The sequence below is a fragment of the Eriocheir sinensis genome, chromosome 56 (assembly GCF_024679095.1).
Source record: "Eriocheir sinensis breed Jianghai 21 chromosome 56, ASM2467909v1, whole genome shotgun sequence".
Taxonomy (NCBI): Eukaryota; Metazoa; Arthropoda; class Malacostraca; order Decapoda; family Varunidae; genus Eriocheir; species Eriocheir sinensis.
The window spans coordinates 1,213,580-1,233,358 of NC_066564.1; the positions used below are offsets into that span (position 1 = coordinate 1,213,580).

At 40.1% G+C, this 19,779-nt stretch overlaps 1 protein-coding gene across 6 annotated transcripts; it reads left to right on the top strand.

Annotated features, from left to right (window-relative positions):
• The first annotated feature begins 792 nt into the window (after nucleotides 1-792).
• LOC126984149 (RING finger and transmembrane domain-containing protein 2-like) lies at nucleotides 793-15,848 on the top strand. Of its 6 annotated transcripts, none has more exons than XM_050837524.1 (8): nucleotides 793-1,312; nucleotides 7,116-7,301; nucleotides 8,210-8,653; nucleotides 9,853-9,983; nucleotides 11,708-11,885; nucleotides 12,808-12,961; nucleotides 13,545-13,760; nucleotides 14,460-15,847. In XM_050837524.1, exons 2-8 carry the CDS (start codon nucleotides 7,123-7,125, stop codon nucleotides 14,691-14,693), a joined length of 1,536 nt encoding a protein of 511 aa, XP_050693481.1. In that variant the 5' UTR covers nucleotides 793-1,312; nucleotides 7,116-7,122; the 3' UTR covers nucleotides 14,694-15,847. The 6 variants fall into 6 exon arrangements, with proteins under 6 accessions (XP_050693481.1, XP_050693483.1, XP_050693485.1 ...); XM_050837526.1 differs by lacking the exon at nucleotides 793-1,312 and adding an exon at nucleotides 3,856-4,261 and having other exon boundaries at nucleotides 14,460-15,848; XM_050837528.1 differs by lacking the exon at nucleotides 793-1,312 and adding an exon at nucleotides 3,856-4,248 and having other exon boundaries at nucleotides 14,460-15,848.
• The last annotated feature ends 3,931 nt before the right edge of the window (nucleotides 15,849-19,779 follow it).

The window sequence follows — 19,779 nt, forward strand, 5'->3', positions numbered from 1 at the left end:
TCCAAAACGTTGCATTTCTACTCTAGTTGATATTAAGTTGAAGGAGAGAGAGAGAGAGAGAGAGAGAGAGAGAGAGAGAGAGAGAGAGAGAGAGAGAGAGAGAGAGAGAGAGAGAGAGAGAGAGAGAGAGAGAGAGAGAGAGAGAGAGAGAGAGAGAGAGAGAGAGAGAGAGAGAGAGAGAGAGAGAGAGAGAGAAAATTATTGCTGTTATTCGTTCATTAATATGCTGGCACGAACTCCAAACCTAATTACACTGCCACGGGTTATACACAGTAATTACACTGCCTGGTGAGCGGAACGCATCGCAGTGCACCATCCAGGAAAACAATTACCTTTTACCTCACTTTTTACACATCAGCCACCATAAAACAACTTGTCGTCCTTGGGAGATAACAGATAACTTAAGATTAAAACCATCCTTCCTCGTTGATAGTGTGCTTGGAGGTTCAAATGAAGATCATGTTTCCTTCTCCTTTGTTGTTTTACTTGCAACAATAAACTATCAATCAATCAATCTTAATGGTCCCTCTAAGCGAGAAAAATGAGAAAAAATCATCACTCACACAAACCATTTCATAATATATATCGAAGCATTTGTGATCAGTTTATGTATCATCTATTTTTTGTGGTTTAAATCATGGCACAAATTTGGCCCGTCGCTGCTACACGGTAAAGCCACAAATTTGGCCCGTCACGGCTACCGGGTTAAATACATGCAATCGATTGTATGCAAATTCAAAGAGGAATAATCTTTCATCCATAAAGTAAAATAAAGTCTGAAATAATGGTTCTCGTGTGTGTTATCTCCGCTCGGCGTTATCTCTCCGTTCCCTGCCATGACCACACGCGTGACGGTGGCCACGGCGAGAGCAGCAGGGATTATATAGGGTGCCAGTGAGGACCAGGTTGTGGTAGGGCGCGACAGGCTGTCCCTCCTGCCCTCACCCACCACCAGTACGTCCACCTCATCCTGCAGAGAAGAGCCATTACCACGTGAGAACAAATCGTTTGCGCTAGAGGCTCTCTGACACCGTGAAGTGAACCCGGGGCGGAGAAATGGGGCATGTGTTTAGCCGAACAAACAAGGAAGTGAGGTGGAATGGGTGCTATGGATGACTGGAACAGGAATCATTAAGTGAGCGTCGAGGAAGAGAGGAAAAGAAAGTGATTGCTTAACAGGCGTTATCAGCACACCACAAGGAAACAGTACTTACAAGGGTTGGGCCTGGAGATTGCTGCACGCAGTGAAGAGGAGAGAGAGACTCAAGAGAAGCCTTCGTTGAGAGTGGCTTCTCAACCATCACATTACAAGGTTAGTTAATAGATAGATAAACATGTGTGTGTGTGTGTGTGTGTGTGTGTGTGTGTGTGTGTGCGCGCGCAAGTCCATTTTTCCAGAAGATAGGCTACAATTTGTGATGTGTTTTAGAATTTCATTTCGTTCCGTCTTGTTATCCGGCTGTTTTGCTCCTATAGAATGCTTCCAAGTATTCTGAGGATGGGAAGCAGGCCTGCATGGAGAGGCCCCCGGGCTTGACGTCGTAGGGTCACCGGGTTTTAAAGATCCTGGCCGAGCCGACGCTCACCCCCCCCCCCCCTCCCCGGCGTAGGCCTATGCCCCCTACTGATTAATTGAGTCTGAGATCAATCACCTTTGCACGTTATCATCTTATTTGATTTGGTATGTGATATTTTGTGCGGGTTCGTAACGTCACACCATCCTAGGGATTTTCGAAGCTAAGGTTTGCTTCCAAGGGATCCACATCCTTTAATACATACATAGTGAACGATTGTTGTAGCTCGTCTTCACTCATCTTATAAACAGCAGGACGTTATCTTCCGTTACGTCATCTCTTGAATCGTTCACGTGTAATTGACTAATAATTGGCTTGTTTGTATTCTGTGGTCCTGACTTTTTATGTATAGTTACTATGTTGACGATTCATCATCTTTCAAGTACCAGTGCATTCACATGTCATCTAACCGATTCGACTCTCGCACTTGCCCAGATACAAGCTTATTAGTAACCCACGCGGTGCTTACGAGGGTTTGATTGGTGGAATAGTATCAACTCTGGCCCTCGTGTTGTGGTATTTGACAACTTGTTATACCTGCAACTATTGTAGCATCTGGTTCCCTTGTGCGTGCGTGTATTTGGCGCTTGTTTTCCTAATAACCTTGCGTGTCACATATATACACAAGTTATTGTAGCACGGGGTAGTCGATTCACCCATACATTTAGTGAAAGATATAACCCTTCACCTGATAAGTACAGAATTGCTCGTAAGTTTTATCTCTGTTTTAATGTTCGTTTGTTCTTAAAGATTATATCCCCCCACCTGATAACTACAGAATTGCTCGTAAGTTTTAGCTGTTTTAATGTTCGTATGTTCTTAAAGATTATATCCCCCCACCTGATAACTACAGAATTGCTCGTAAGTTTTATCTCTGTTTTAATGTTCGTTTGTTCTTAAAGATTATATCCCCCCACCTGATAACTACAGAATTGCTCGTAAGTTTTAGCTCTTTTAATATTCGTATGTTCTTAAAGATTATATCCCCTCACCTGATAACTACAGAATTGCTCGTAAGTTTTAGCTCTGTTTTAATATTCGTATGTTCTTAAAGATTATATCCCCTCACCTGATAACTACAGAATTGCTCGTAAGTTTTAGCTCTGTTTTAATATTCGTATGTTCTTAAAGATTATATCCCCTCACCTGATAAGTACAGAATTGCTCGTAAGTTTTAGCTGTTTTAATGTTCGTATGTTCTTAAAGATGATATCCCCTCACCTGATAACTACAGAATTGCTCGTAAGTTTTAGCTGTTTTAATGTTCGTATGTTCTTAAAGATTATATCCCCTCACCTGATAACTACAGAATTGCTCGTAAGTTTTAGCTGTTTTAATGTTCGTATGTTCTTAAAGATTATATCCCCTCACCTGATAACTACAGAATTGCTCGTAAGTTTTAGCTGTTTTAATGTTCGTATGTTCTTAAAGATTGTATCCCCCCACCTGATAACTACAGAATTGCTCGTAAGTTTTAGCTGTTTTAATGTTCGTATGTTCTTAAAGATTATATCCCCCCACCTGATAACTACAGAATTGCTCGTAAGTTTTAGCTGTTTTAATGTTCGTATGTTCTTAAAGATTATATCCCCTCACCTGATAACTACAGAATTGCTCGTAAGTTTTAGCTGTTTTAATGTTCGTATGTTCTTAAAGATTGTATCCCCTCACCTGATAACTACAGAATTGCTCGTAAGTTTTAGCTGTTTTAATGTTCGTATGTTCTTAAAGATTATATCCCCTCACCTGATAAGTACAGAATTGCTCGTAAGTTTTAGCTCTGTTTTAATTGAGAATTGTAAAGTTCAAAGACTTTCAAGTACACCACCATGCTCCTTCCGATATACAAATCTTCATTCTGGATATATTTGGAGAGCAAAGTATGTTGCTCATGATGTACGTAGTATTTAATGCCGTTCTTGTGCTTTGGTAGTTGGCTGCAGCTAAGTCTTGGGTGTATTTTACATATTTTTTTTTATAGATGTATTTACCTAATTGTTATATATACAGGAAGTGAGGTATACGCTCATGGTGATCCCGTCTCCAAATCTCAATTTATAAAGTCAACCTTTTACATTCATGAATATTTTTAGCATGAACTATCTCCTTGTCGAGGTCACTCCAGGTGCCAATTAATGCATCTGTATATGGGGTAAGCTGTTTCTTGATATCTCTCAGGCACCTTGTCTTCGACTTATTTGCGTGTGTGTGTCACCATGTTCTGATTACACGATATACTCACGTACGATCGCCAGCACGTTCCCTCCCGACTGAGCTTGGGCAAGATCTATAGGCCTTGTGAGAGATTTCGGTTACAACATTTCGTAACCACACGTGCTTGAGGCTGGGTGTGGACCGTGGACCTGTCTCAGCTTCCTCACCGGACCTGAAGGGAGGTCAGGTCAGCCCAGACTTCAGAGGTTGGCTACTGGGAAGTGATTAGGAAGGAGTGGCTCCGCCCAAATTGCCCCTGCCAAGGGGTAGCAGCTGGGCTTCAAATCCCTGACCTGACTGGAGCATGTGGCCATGTGCAGACCCAGCCAGCTCGCCAGTCAGTCTGTGAATCACATTGACTCAGCCGACAGACAACTAGAGCAAGCAGTGCACTCAGCAGTCCCGAGCACCCCTGCACACAACGAGGCGGAGGCAAGGGCGAGGCAACATATAATATACGGTGCGAAGTTGTGGTAATGAATTTGCTTTGCTTTGCTTTCCTTTGTTTTGGTTTGCTAAATTTAGATTCCATGACCACAACGTCTTGGTGCGAATTTTCGGCATTATCGGCCACGAGGACAAGAGATAAAAAAGGCAGGAAGGAAGGAAGGAAGGGCGAGGGCAGAATAGGGTAGTCCCCCACCCTCCTTCACCTTCGCCCTACTCTGTCCAGTTTTATCTGACTAAAAGCTTCAGTTATCTTTCAGATTGAGTGTATATACTCATGAACAGATTGATAATGTTGAAATATCTACTCGTCACAAACACTTGACATCGCATTCGTTAGTCATGTATATACCTGTACTGGGAACTGAAAGAAATGGGTGCACTATAAATATACTCTCGTTGACGTATATATATTTCCATGAGTACAGAAGGCTTTATAGGGATTGATAGTCTACACTTAGTTTATTTTTTGCAATTTTCATCCCATTGGAATGCAAGTTGTTTACCTGCCTGGGCGAGGAGGAGGAGAGGTGCTTATTTTTTCTCTTTTTTTCTCTCTTCTCTTCCTGGGAGGAGATAGTGGTGTGAATGAACCCGAGGAGCTTGGCAGAGGCACCAAGGAAAACATGGGTGACCAAATAAGCATGGATTGAATAGTATGTGAAGAAGATACAGACAGGGAAAGCTGTTTGTCTAGAACGTGTCCTTCAATATATTTCCTTCAGTGTTTTAAGGGCCTGCTGGTTATGCCATGGGGCCACGGCCTCTATAGCCCCGGCAGTACAGGTTGCTTGTGTCTGTCGTTGGTGTTGTGTTGGGCAGAGGTTAGATCCTGTCACGCTGACCCGCCCCGGCAGGAAAGGCTGTGTGCACCTGCAGGCAGTGTTGGGGCTGAGGGTGTGGCCGCCCAGCAGGCCCTGTGGAGGTGGAGCCTGGTTAGGGATGCCTTGAGGTTGGTGCATAGGGGGTGGAGTCTTGGGCAGTGGAGCAGGAAGTGTTCTGGTGTGTCAGGCAGGGTGGGGCGCCATGGGCAGTGTGGGTCCTGGACTATGTTCAGTCTGTGTAGGTGGGCACTGAGGCATGTGTCCAACCCTCAGGCGAGTGATGGCTGGGTCAGGGCGTGGGTATTATTTCATAACATTACTCATCTCACAGCAAAGAACCCCTTGGTGCTGTATGAAGTATTTTGTGTCCATACAACACACTGCTGTATTGCTTTGCCATCACAAACCACTTTTTTTTTAAGATATTGATATTTTTCCTAAATATTTGTCAGTCGTGACCGTCATGGTATTGTACATTGTAAGAGGGAAGGAAGGGAGAGAGCAGGGACTGCATGCTTCAATAAGAGAAAGCACAGACAATATATATATATATATATATATATATATATATATATATATATATATATATATATATATATATATATATATATATATATATATAACACAACATATCACACCACCCCACACATCACGTAATATAACACAAAGTAATGCACATTTATTACAGTATTTATTATTATAATAAAAATAACTAATAATACTAATAATGAGAATGATAATTATATTAGTTCAAATTCTGTATTACCATAGGTATGGAGAGAGAGAGAGAGAGAGAGAGAGAGAGAGATGCATATTTGGGATAGGCTTGTTTAAATTTGTTTGCATGCTGAAATGAAATTTGAAAACGGGGGTTGGTCGAGGGGGACAAAGCCCCCTCGTTAGGAAGGTTGAGTTAGGTTAGGTTAGTTTAAGTTGTTAATTGTTCTGTTGCAAATCATCAGTTTTCTAAGGATAAGGTTGTGGGGTGGTTGTGGTGTGAAAAAGAATGGTGTTTTGCGACAGAATCAGATAGCCAATTATTTCAAAATGCACCAGTGCATGTTATGCACCTGTACGGGTGCCCTGCATATCATTAATCCAGATCCAGATCCAGAAAAAATAATTGTTCCATCCAATGTCCCACGGGTGATATTCTGAAAATTTACCAGTAAATGTCTGTATTGTCATGAGTTGGTTTGTCTGGTCAGTCTGGCAGTCCAGTGTCTGTTATAAGTCTGTCTTAGGTGTCTTAGTAGGTCACTGTGGTTGGGAGGCCTGTCTGTTGGCTGGGGACGTGAGTGTGCCAGAGTGGCCACAATGCTGATGTGCGAGGGCACCTACTGAAGATTCATAATATATATGCTTTTGTCATTATTGGGATTTATTATTTGATAGAGTAGACTTAGGTCTTGACAGACACTATTTGGCTAAAAATTCCTAACTTACTCACCATTAATCAAATGGTGTACACTAAATTCAAAAATATTTTTTATTAGTAAAAATCTTTCATATTCTTTCATATATTGCTATGAAGTTTATGAAACTCCTCTGCTTATTCTTTTCAACTCTTCTCCTCCATGTCTACCCATGGACCATTTATGACTAGAAATTCAGCACATCTGTTAACTAGGCACTCATCATCATCATTTTTTTAACGTCCGTTTTCACTCTTCCTGAGCGGTTGGACGTTTTATGGCTCATTAATCGAGCCATTTTCAGTTTTTGCCACAAGATTTTCTGGGTGCATGCCCTTGCAAACCCAACCACTTATTTTAAGTGGTGGCCCTAGCCTTTGCCTGAATGAAAAAGGCAAACCCTACAAGGCAGCAGGGGGAGGCTAGGCAGTGGCACTCACCATTTTAATTTTGCTCCGTACATGCCCTACTTTCCAACCACATCACTAATTTGTTCTCCACTTACCCTTGCATTCATATCAGCCATCAATGTAATGCTCAAGGCACTCATTTAGCTCTTCTGAGAATTGTCCTATTACACATTTGCCTTTCCTACACCCATCATTTACTTATATTTTTCTTTTTCTTTATTTACCCAACAGACTAGAAATGGCAGGCCATGGGCGACCCATTGTTAACCCAGAGGAGGCTGCCCGGTCAAGGAGAATAGCCTTACCCGTCTCCCTCACAAGCCGCCTCCAGACCAACACTTGGCGGCAGGTGTTTACTTCTTTGAGGCCGCTTGTCGCCCACACCCGGCAGAGAACCTTAAATACATATGCTCGAAGGTAGGCATTACTGCCACTTGATTAATTTACAGACCATACTTCCTGGAGTATAATGTGCATATTTTATATAGACGATGTTTCAAAGGCACCCTAGAATAATGATGATGCAACACTTTATTGCCAGGGTTGCAAGCAGTCATCATAATAAACTAGAGGCTCTCGATTAGGTGGAATCCCCCCAGCCGCTGAACTCAAACAGAAAGTCATTCCATATGAATATGACGGAGCAGTGCTGTGAACACTCACTCTGATAGTTGAAGTACATAGGATTGATGCTGGACAAGCAAAATGTGTCCACATGAGTACAAAAACAAAACAGACACAGAGGTCACTGGCTACTCCATCATGTTAACAAACCTGATGCTATTAATTAAAAGGACAACTTGCCTTTTTCAGCATTAATATGTTGCAGTTATTATTCTATCCCATAAAAAGTCACATCCAGTACAACCACAACAATTGTTCTTTTTAATTTCTTAGAGACAAGCTTTTATATACTAATGTAGCTACACTGCTAACATTGTTTTTGGCATACAGCCATTTCAACTTACAACAGGTGTCTCAGAACCTAACCCTGTAATTTCACTGGCTCCTCCTGTATATATAGTTCAACAGAACAAGCTGAAGAATCACAAGCTAAGATGTCTAGAGTCTCAGGCATGATGTCTCTAAGACCGTCAGAAATACACATTGGATGACAAACCAAAATCTCTGGATCAGTAAGGAAAGCAAAGTTGTAGGCTTATTCATTAAGTTAATAAAGAAGGCTTGTTACTCCATAGGACTGCTGGAAGAAGAGGTTGCAAAATCTCCATGCTTTAAAATCTTTTGATAAGGGATTCCTGCTCAAAAATGCCTTTCTCCAAGGTAAATATGAAATATACGGTAACCCTTTTTATTTACTTCAGGCTTCATCATCGACAACTCACACACCAGTCAAGAAGAGGTAGGCCTGAGGAGCAATCATTTCCTGATGAGAGGGAGGAGTCTCCTGTCTGGTCAGGGTGGCCATCACTGTTTGGTTCTCAGCCACAACAGCAGCACCCAGAAGGCAGTGCAGGGCAGAGGCAGGCAGAGGCCAGTCAGAATGTTGTAATAGACATTGAGGCTGGTGGCAGTCCTGATAGGAGCCTCCCCAGCACCATTGATCTCTCAAACAGTGAACAGTTCACACACACCATAGATGGGGAGGGTCCTGGCGGAATGAGAACGAGAGAACCTCCTGACCATCTCGACAATACTCCCTCACAACTAGAACCATTACTACCAACAGCAGCCTCGGGTGTAACAGCAGTTGCGGGTGAAAATGGTAATACTTCAGATGCTGCTAATGAGGACAATGCCAATAACAGGTGGGACATTCGATGAATAAATGTTTAGTTCTCCAATCTTAAGCTATCACTCAGGCTGGATCTGGCTCATAGCCGAGAGAGCTTGGTTATTGAAGTGTCTCACCCAACACACAAGTCTAGCTTAAAAAATCTATCTATCTTTACTTAGCTCATCTGTTACGTAAGATATACAAATTTTGTGGACACCATTAGTTAAGCAGTAATTATACAACTATAATGCTCTTTTAAAACTCAATGGATAAAAAATAATTATGGTAAGTAAAAGTCACAATGACATTAAATATTTTTACATCTTTTTGCATATTATCAATATTTGTAGCCATAGAGAGTAAAACTTCTTTTTGTGCTCAATATTCTCCTAAATATGATGCTATTTTCAAATTTTGATTAGAGTACCTTATAAGAGTAGGCAAGAAAGGATATGTAATGAGTTGTATAAACATCGAATGTTATTCTCTGACTTCTTTTCACCATAATTACTTTATTTTTTTTACCTATAGTGTTCTGAAAACCACATTAGAGTTGTACAATCTTTGCCCAATCCAGTGGTTTCAACAAAATTTACCCATCTTGTGTAATAGATGAGGTAATTATAGAAATTGAACATTTTTTAAACAGCTACTCAGCAGCATCCGTACATACTCGCTAGGGATCCAGCCACTGCTGGGAAGGATCTAATTTAAATGTGTATAGTGTGGAGACAGGGGCTGCACTGATGAATGCAAATATTAATCTGTCAGACTTATGACATGAACATGAAAACTTAAAAATATGAATGTGTTGCTTAAGTTTGAAATGATAAAAGCTAGATTTGATCCAAGTGATGTTGCTGTTTAGAAGGAATGTTAATTACAAAAATGATAGCAGGAGTATGAGAATTAGGAAGTTGTACTCAAAATGGAACATATGTAATGCACACTCACACAAGTATAATAATTATAATAATGATCGCAAATAAATAGGAACCTTTCTCATATCCTGTATACAGCAGCTAGATACACACACACACACACACACACACACTAAATATGAAACCTCAGATCTTACCCTGTTGAGATAAGTTGGTGAGTCCATTCCTTCATGATTGTTACATGAAGAAATAAAAATATTTATAATCTTGTGGAAACGGAGGAACGCATGTGTACAGTAATAATTGGTGTTGATATTTAGCAAGACAGATCATGACTCTTCATTTTCAGAAGTGCCAGTGAATCCCTGACGGAGCTGCTGAGTCAGTTCCCAGAGGTTCGCAGTGGCCTGCTGGTGGCTTGGAATTACTGCATCTTCCTCTTCATTCTTCTTGCCAAGGCTGTCTTTGATCATCTTACAGGTATAGCCGGAATAGTTTCACTTTTAACCCGGTAGCAGCGACGGGCCTAAGTTTTCCCATGTTATAGCCCCCAAAAATAGATGATGCATAAACTGATCACAAATGCGTTGATACATACAGTAAACCCTCGATATAACAAACTTATTGGGAGAGAACTTAGTCCGTTATAAGCGGCGAAAATGAAGGAAATGTAAAATAATACCGACGAACCTAATAAACGTAGGTATATATTTTTTTATTGTGTATGTTGTGTACATGTTGTCTGTATAGCTGCATAGCACACTTGACAATGGACTGTGAGGCACTGAAGCTGCCAGGTTAGCAGTGGGGCCCTGCAGGGGGTAAAATTTTACAAGTGCACCAATCTCGCACTGGCGGACGAAACTTTTTTTTTATATATAGTTTTCGGTGTGTTATGAAATCATCTGATAACTGTGTCTGTCACAAATCATTAAATGATCGACTTTTCAATGCCTGTTGTACACCCGCTGCAGCTGCAGCCACAAAATAACTTGCAGAGAGAGATGTTCAACTTGCTTGCTGTTCCTATATTTCACTCACCACTCACGAAGATCACAAGTGGACAAACTAGAACAAAACCAGGCAAATTATTGTTTATCTTGCTGTGTATTCCCCCAGTGCGCATGCGTGGTGGACAGCAGAGCGACTTATTTCTGCGATGTCCAGTCCCGTGCTGCGTATTTCCGCACCCCACACCTAGTGCCGAATAAATTTACTAATCAAACATAACTTACCCTAACCTACCTAACTAGGGGCTTAGCCCCCCTTAAGCTGTGTCAGTACTGACACTCACAAACACTTGGCTATTTTCCATTACATTTACGTCCTGGATTGGTCCATGCGACTTTCTTGTGGTATAAATACATTCTTCATTTGAATGGAAACCACGAGGAGGAAAATATTTCATCAGGTGGGCTGAAAAACACTACGGTAACCAAAGGATGGGGCAGCAGATAAAGGGAGGAGGGCGAGGTGGCCAGCAAACACTTGTAGTTACCGGAAGCGGATGGTTCAAAAACTATTCTTGGTCGGTCCCCGTGGATTTCTGACCGTCTGACCTTGTCTGTTATATCCGAAATCTGTTATAAGCGGGGCCATTATACTGAGGGTTTACTGCATTATGAAATGATTTGAGTGAGTGATGATTTTTTCTCTTTTTTCTCGCTTAGAGAGGCCTTTAAAAAATATGATCCGCACAGTTACCGGGTTAAAGAGGTACATGTAGCCATTATGATGAAGTTGCTTACTTACATACATGCATGCTTGTGTTTTATGTTTGGCTAAAGTGTAAACTTTAAGCCCACATGTAACAAGGCTTCATTTTGATCTCCATACATAGCAGCTGCATATTTGCTTGAATGTGTCTTTTTCCTTGTTCTTAAAACAAAATATTAGGACTTCTTAAATAGGAAAATGGCCATTTATGAGCTTCATCCAGATTCTGGATGAAACTGGAATTTTGAACACAAATATCCCATTGAATAGAATATTAAGTGCACCAGTCAATTCAGTGCCATCTGAATGGACCCTAAAGGGGTTTCATAAAATGTACAGATAATTTTCATGATATGACCTTGACACGGTTCCAACTTTGCAAACAAGATCAAGCGATTGTGCCACAAGATATGGTTATAAGACCTGGCTTTATTTTATTTACTTATTTGTTTAATATTTGTTTAGGCATGTTTTTTTATTATTTATAGGACTGATGGTCATCTTAACATTAGTCATTGGGTTTCTATGGAGCAACAACATCGTGAAAAAGGCTGTGTCTCAGCAGGGGAGGCGGCCCATCAAGCCCCTGCTCGCTCTACTAGTGAACTTGCCTGCAGGCGTCTTCCTCTTGTATTATTCCTACAGAACTGACAAGTTGTTCTACAGGTATACTTTGCAGCAGATATGTGCTTTTTATTCCTGAAATTTTGTATATATTTGAGGTGCAAGAGTGCAGTTCTATACTCCATATCTATATTTTATATCTTGGACGGCCTGTTCCCTCATAGGAACTTCCCTCCATTGGGTGGCAGCTGCAGAAGTGTCTCCATCTCTCCCTGTTTTGCCACTACTACTCAGTACACTCAATCTTGCTTCTTCTAACTCTCACGCTCCAATACTCACTCACCCTGTTGATCCACTTCAAAGGTGGTCTTTCCCTGACACCCCATCCCTCAGTCCTTCCCTCACATACTCTCTTCACAAATTCATTCTCCTTCATTTTGATCATATATCCAAACCATCTCAGCTTCACCCATTCGACCATTCCACAATCCACCCCCTCCACCGTCACATGCTTTCATTATTCTCCATCCCATCCAGAAACACCACATGCACCTCGTTTATAACTCATTTCCACTGCATGTATTCTAGATTGCTGTACTGCACTCCAAGTCCACATCTGACATATGACTGAGTTGGCAGAATAGTACTGTTCCATATGCCCCCCTTTACCCCCATGCTCACACTTCTTCCTCACATAACTCTCCAATGCACTTACTACCTGTTTGCCCTTCACTGCTTTCCCCCACCTCACCTTCCATACAACTACCTCCAAATATGTAACTCAGTCACCTCCTCCAATCTCTTCCCCCAGCCATATCCTACACTTCATTTTGCTCTCTGCTCTCACTCTTCATGGCTTTGCAAAACCAGTGGTCTGCTCTCTTTCCCTCTCAAATATCATACCCTTACTCTTTCTAGCATTCACTTTCAGCTATCTCCTGTCTATACTCCACTATTTTGATATTTTGTATTTCATGACTGCAGTCAGCATTGGTGATCACTAAGGTTGATGTTTTCTCTTCAGTGCTCTGCTCATCCCTCCTGAACATGAGGGGTTCGGAGTACTGGACCTCATGTGGATAGTGATCGTGTCTGACTATGTGCTGAAGCTGGCCACTGTTTTGGTGAAAACTGTCATCACCCTCATGCCTCACTCATTTATGCATTACCAAAACAGGGTAAGATATTTGTTTTTATTTTCTCAACTTGCTTGTGGTCTGCACTAACACCCTCTTTATTTCTGCCTTCATATAATGAATTCACCTTACCTGTTTTCCCACTGTTAGGAACCAGGTGGCTCTGGCAAAGTGATCAGCTTGTGGTGACGAGGCTGTGTTTTATGTAAAGTTGGGAGCATCTGCTATAGCTGCATGTGGTGGTGGTGCTCATCTCCCTTCGAGCCTTGGGTGGGAGAGAACCAATTAACCAGACACAGAGCAACATCCAGGTTACCACAGTTTACCTTCCCCAAGTTTTCCTAGGTACCCATTTATTGAACTTCCCAAAAGGAAGGATGAACAGCTAGGTGGGCTGCATGCCTACTGCCCAGGCCAAGATTCACACCCAGCCCCGCAGATTCATAGTCAGCTACGCTAACCATTGCACTGGATAGTTGGGGTTTTACTGTATTACTTTTCTATCCTTTCTTTAGACCTTAGAAGAAAGAAAGAGGGGAACTAAAAAGCTTATTGAGGATTGATGAGGGGTAAATGAACAGAAGCAGGATTATGAATTTTATTTTAATTACTAATCATTCTCCAGGGCAAGTACTTTCTGGTGGTTGAGATGGGGTCTCAGCTATACCGGTGTCTGGCGCCCATACAACCCTGGCTCTCCTATCTGCTGGATGGCTATACCGGTCCCCCCAAGGTCCTGGGAGTGTTTTTCTCGGCAGCGTACATGGTTTGCAAGGGCCCAGACATTGTTACCAAGATGAAGTGCTTTCAAGGAGCCATCGTTAAGTTTGTCAATAGCGTGGTAAGAAGAAAGCATATATGTATTGGGGAGCAGTGCTTTTTGTTTTTAAATACAGTTGCAGTTCAAAAATGAACGTGAATGTAATGAAACCTTTAGAATTAGCATATGTCAGAGCTGTAAACAGGGAGTTTGCCCATGTGCTCCCCGAATTTTACATTCTACATTCATCCACATGACCTCTGCATGTCACAAAACACGAAAAAATAATCCAGCCCAAAACGGATTTGCCGTGCCAGGGATCGAACCCACAACTGGCAAGATGGGAAGCCACTCCTCTACATAGTCGGCCAAAGAGGAGCCATGCTGTACCCATAACATATTAACACCATCTTCACAAACAGGGTTGGTGATTTTAGATTTTTTTTTAAAAATCAAAAAATCATTGATTTTATAATATATATATATATATATATATATATATATATATATATATATATATATATATATATATATATATATATATATATATATATATATATATATATATATATATATATATCAATGATTTAATCAAATGATTAAATCAATTTGATTTAATCATTGCCAACCCTCTTCACAAATGATGCAATTCTACTGAAGTATTTTCAGTACAATTCTATTTATACATCCTTCATATGAAATTGAGTATGCGTAAAAATCTAACACGGTATACACGTTTATAATTTTCCGTGGGTCTCTATTTATATGAAATGCTTTCAGAATTATGGCTGCACCCCTAGTAAAGCCCAGCTGGACGATGCAGGCGGCCTCTGTCCCATTTGCCATGATGACTTCTACTCCCCCACAATGCTGCGGTGTAAGCACATCTTCTGTGAGCAGTGTGTCGTCACTTGGTTTGACAGAGAACGGACTTGCCCCATGTGCAGGACTCAGGTGGCTGATGATCCAGCATGGAGGGACGGCAGCACGACAAACTTCCTACAGCTGTATTAATACTGGTTAGAGATGTGGCTAACATTACATAAGTGGCATGTCATGTCTTCAAGCAAGTATCCAGGGGTTACTTATCATCATTACAAGTAGACTTTATCATCAAATGGCTGTTTAATGTTTTCCAATAAATAAATAGGGACCAATTCCTTGGTGCTCATCTCATAATATACATTACATAAACTCATAATTAACTGCATATAGCTATGGTTAGGCAGTTGAATCAACTACTAATATGGTTAATTCAACACGTGGAGAAAGTCTTTTATAACTGTATTGCCATGCTTTTGTTTTTGAGGGATCTCTAGTCACTTCAAGTATATTTTATCTCATTAATTTATCATTGTCAGCTTTTTTCCATTGCCTGGACACACAGTCAGATTTGAGAGCACTGCCTGTTACATCATTGTGCTGACAGAAGTGCTGTTAAAAAATTTAGTACATATGAATTTTCTAAGTGGTTATGATTTAAAATTTAATACCACTAATAGGTATAATATCATACCAATACATTTATAGCAAGTTTAAGCCAACAACATTATAAAATTGATGGCTTAAAATTGATACATACATAAATCTCATAACATATTAGTTCATAACTGTAAGTGGGAATGTCTTAACAATGCAAAATAGTATTGGGATAGATGATGGGAACCCAATCAGTGGTTTATGTGAACTAATTTGCTGATTGTTACAAAATGAAGTGTACCTGTCACTTGCCCCACCTTGCTTGTGGGAGACTTTACAATGGGCAGCACTGTGCCATCCACTCCCTTGGCTTGAGGAGATGGAAATACAATACCTCTCATTTGCTTATGTAAAAGTGCATCAGCTAAACGAAAAATAGCAAGAAGCAGCTGGAGTTGCCAGGTTTTCTTTGCAATGGTTTTCTTTTACAGGAAAGCAAGATAAGCAATGCTTTCTCCTCTTCTATATTTTCATATAAAAAATGTTTAATTCAAATTAAATATTGCAGTATTTCTTTCTCATAGCCCTTGAAATATTGTATTTCCATTTCTTTCACACCAAGAGACTGAATAGAGTGCTGCCCGCTGTAGTGTAGCACCTCCTCCACCCATCTGCCACATTTCCGGTTGACCTCCTATATCGTGGGGTCCTACACCCTTTTCTCTCTTTCCTTACTTGTACAAAAGAGGTGTTGTGTTTTCTCTATAATTAATGTGTTTGTTGTGTAACAACAATAACTGTACACCATTTAAACACCATTGCCTGCTCAGCTAGCGTCTCCTTGACGCCTCCAACCCGCTCCACAGGTGCTGTGCCTGTGCACATTTATTTGTTGCCATATTGTTTGCTTGTCTGCCATATACCATAATTATATGTAAAATATGACTGTGATACTGTACATGGAAAATATTATGACAGAAGAAGTGAATCCAGAAGAAGTAAAAGAAGTGAGGCACGGAGAGAAGAGTTTGACAATGTGACAAACAAGGGAGGCCAGGCAGTGCAAAGGTTTATAAAAGTTCTTGTCAATAAAAAAAAAAATCATTCATAAAAAAAAAAAAAAATTTGCAGTGTAAGAAAAAGGAGAAATTAGAGAAGAGGTCAATTGAGGCAGGGGGTTGAAAGGATATTAACGTCACATGACCACACGCATACATCAGACAGTGGGGCACTGATCAGACTCAGGGCATGCATCAGATCAGCTCCCCTATATAGTTATCCACACAGAAAAAAATTGCAAAAAAGAAAAAAAAAAAAAAAAAAAATTGTCCATTGCATTGCACATGATGCAACCTTGCATTTGCATGTAAATACAATATGTACTAGAATCAAGTATATGAATAATTTTTTTTTTTATTGGACTGAGATCGGAAAAACCAAAATACTGCCACTCAGCTGAACAGTTAGCTGAGATTTTAGTCTGAACTAGTTGATTATGATTATGGTCCTATTTTTATTTTTTTTATTAATTTTATTTTGCCTGAATTTTTAGGAAGAAAATTAAAGTAAATTACCAACAGTGTAGGAAGAAACCTGAGAAGAAAAGAAAAATGACAGTTAGGGAACAATAACCTTTTGCCTGTAATGTTTTAATGTCCTGTTAACACCTCTCAAATAAATGTTTAAAAATGTCAAAAAAAAAGCTAGGTCCAGGCAGAAGAAAAAGATTAGATTTTTGCCAGATCTAGGAGTAGCCAAGAATGGACCATGGCTCCCCAGACTAGTGTGGTCTTTGGTCCTGGGAGCAAGGGGTGGCCCCCACGGAACCTATTTTCATACAGGCAAGTTACCATTATCCAGACTTTTCCAACTTTTCACATCCTTTGTCCACACCCAGCACTTTGTCCAGCGAGATTCTATAAAACAAAATAGTTTAAATGATGATAGTTAAACACAAGTAACACAATCAGCAAGCATATATGTCAACAAAGGAACCTTTTTCAGCAGTGACAAGGTAAATAAACATATACCTTGACAAAAGTTTTTTTGAACCAAATACCAAATTAATTAAAAATGTAAAAAAAAGTAAACTGTTAATAAAAAATGAATTATAGGCTCAAAAATGTAAAAATGAATTCACACTTCACAAACAGACTCAGTTGAGCACGCAAAACATCACAGGGCCATTTTTTCAAAATGGTTCTGATCAAAACAAATTGTTTGTGCAAATTATTTATGCTTTGTAAATGCAATATGTTGCAAATTCTGCTTCCAATACAAACTGTGGCAACATAAACTTCAATATCACAATCCAAAATAAAAAAAGAGACACAACAATAAGGCAGGCAGTTGAGCAATACAGCAATTGACTGGAAATCAGTTGTTTCAATACTTGGACTTGGCCAGGCACATATCTTACCACTGTCAGACGTACAGATTTTTGTCCACTTTTTTTTTTTAGTTCCCAGAAAAACATTTTCTGCCCAATTGTAATTCCTTAACCCTTAAAGCGTGGGTGTCGACAGCTGGTGCCTGGGCTCAAACCGTGGGTGTCGACAATAGTCGACAAGGCATTTTTTGACTTAGCGCACCGTCAAATTTATTTTGTTTATGCTGAAGTAGGGTAAGCATGTCATTTTCTTTCAAACAATACCCAACCATGCTTTCTTAACTGATTATTGGTCAGTGTATGACTTGTGTAAGCTTTGAAAAGATGTCCACTAGACTTCTCACCTTCCAGTGAATTTCATCCTCAAGATGGGGGCCCTTTGACCTCAATACTCATCAAGGGCATCAAGAAGGCCTAGATGTAAATTTTTTTTGGGGGGTGTGTGGTTCACAAACTGTATAAAAGTCATGCTTCTTATTACTAAATCATAGAAGGGAAGTCCACTCAGGGTGGAAAACTGTCTATAGAAATGTGCTCTCAGTGACCCTACTTCAATATTCTGTACTCACTCTAGCAAAGGTCATATAGTTTTCAGCTTGACATAAAAAAACAGTTAAGGGTATGTACTTTATAATGGTACTTCATTCAGTTATGTGAGTTAAGTAGAAGTGAAGGTATGAAAGGTTGAAGTGAGGTATGTTGTTGCCTGAATATGCTCGTGGGGAGGACAGGCACAGCAAAATAAGCCCGCGCTTTAAGGGTTAATCAAATCAATGGGGGCTGGAATGTATGCAAGTGTGAGGTACTTCCCTTTGTCAACATTGTTTTTAAAACAAAAGCAATATTTTTACTCTTAAATATAAATGTTGTTGTGGAAACTTAACCTCCCAATAGTTTCAAGTGCTGAGTGTTCAGGTTTAATGTATGCTCATTTTCATATTCACCGTGTTTCATACAAGTTTGTATAAATATGTGGCAGTTTTGAGGTAGGCAGTAATTTAAAATTGATGCTCTGTGATGTTGAACTGTAGTGTTATGGTAAACATTTATATTATGTGCATTCAGACATGAGGCTACCCTTTGTACATGCCTTTACTATATAAACAAATATGCAATCAGATTCATAATTAGAACTGAATATATTGCTTTATTATCATGACAGTATTACCATAATGTTATCATTGGCAAAATTACTCTAAACTTGTTCAAAGTCATTAATAAAGTCTTAATTTTTGGCTTTGTACTATTCATGCCCCAAAAAGAGAATGAAAAGGACAAGAGTTGTGGGAGGAGGACTCTATCAGGTATATTAGCAGGGAAAACAGATGGCATAAAATCAGGTATGACAAGAATATTTCCAAAATACGAGATGGAAATGGAGTGCTATTAATGGACAGGCTGGAGGACACTTAAAATTAGACTAAGTAACAGTGAACAAACAGGACTGACCTTACTGCAACTTGAAGGTCAGTGGTTGGCCAAGACTGGTGATAAGTTGTTGGACACCACACAGAACAAGGTATGGCCTACTGCACTTCACAATCTTTCCTCTCCTGAATGATATATTTTTGGGGGGATGGGATGGGAGGGAGGTGGGCAACCAAACACTTTTACCCTGCAAACGTATTATATAGATTAACAAGGACAATTCTGTGTGTATCTGGTGATGAAAGGAAGGAAGAAAAGTAAATTCAGTGCTCAGATAGAGGATAAACAGTGGCACAGGCTGATCAATGAAGGACCTAAAGAGTAAAAGAAAGTTAGCATAGGTCTTCATGAAGGTATTTTGGAAAGGACCGTGTTTAAGAATAAAAACATTCTATTGGGTGGCATCAGAAAGAAAATTTGAGGATCAAAGCTATGGACGTAGACATGAAGAATAAAAACATTTTAAATAACTAATGAATAGGACCTGGAAATGGAGCTACTGTAGGGTGGTGGTGCAGGGGTTAGAATGCCTAGCTACAAATCCACAGACCTGGGTTTGAATCTCAGCCCACCCAGCTGTTTGTCGGACTGGTTGATAAATTGGTAACCAGGATATCACATGGACCCTGTGTCCCAGGATAACAAGTCACTACCTGCCACAGGCTCAAGTGCCAGTGTGATGGAAATAAGCACTGCACAGCTTTAGCACATGTCCCAACTATACCTTTACTATACCAATTTCATGGTCGTATTTTCATCTCTTACCAAAAACGTTTCCAGAATTCAACCTCTAGACTAGATAATGTTATGATTTTTTTGGATAATCCAATGAACATGCACATGTATGAGGCCCTGAGCAAAATA

Excerpts from the sequence above, each read along its gene's own strand:
- LOC126984149 (XM_050837524.1), top strand. The coding sequence starts at position 7,123 with ATGGCAGGCCATGGGCGACCCATTGTTAACCCAGAGGAGGCTGCCCGG. Across the intron at positions 8,654-9,852 it reads GAGGACAATGCCAATAACAG|AAGTGCCAGTGAATCCCTGA; the intron begins GTGGGACATTCG and ends CTTCATTTTCAG. Across the intron at positions 11,886-12,807 it reads ACTGACAAGTTGTTCTACAG|TGCTCTGCTCATCCCTCCTG; the intron begins GTATACTTTGCA and ends TTTTCTCTTCAG.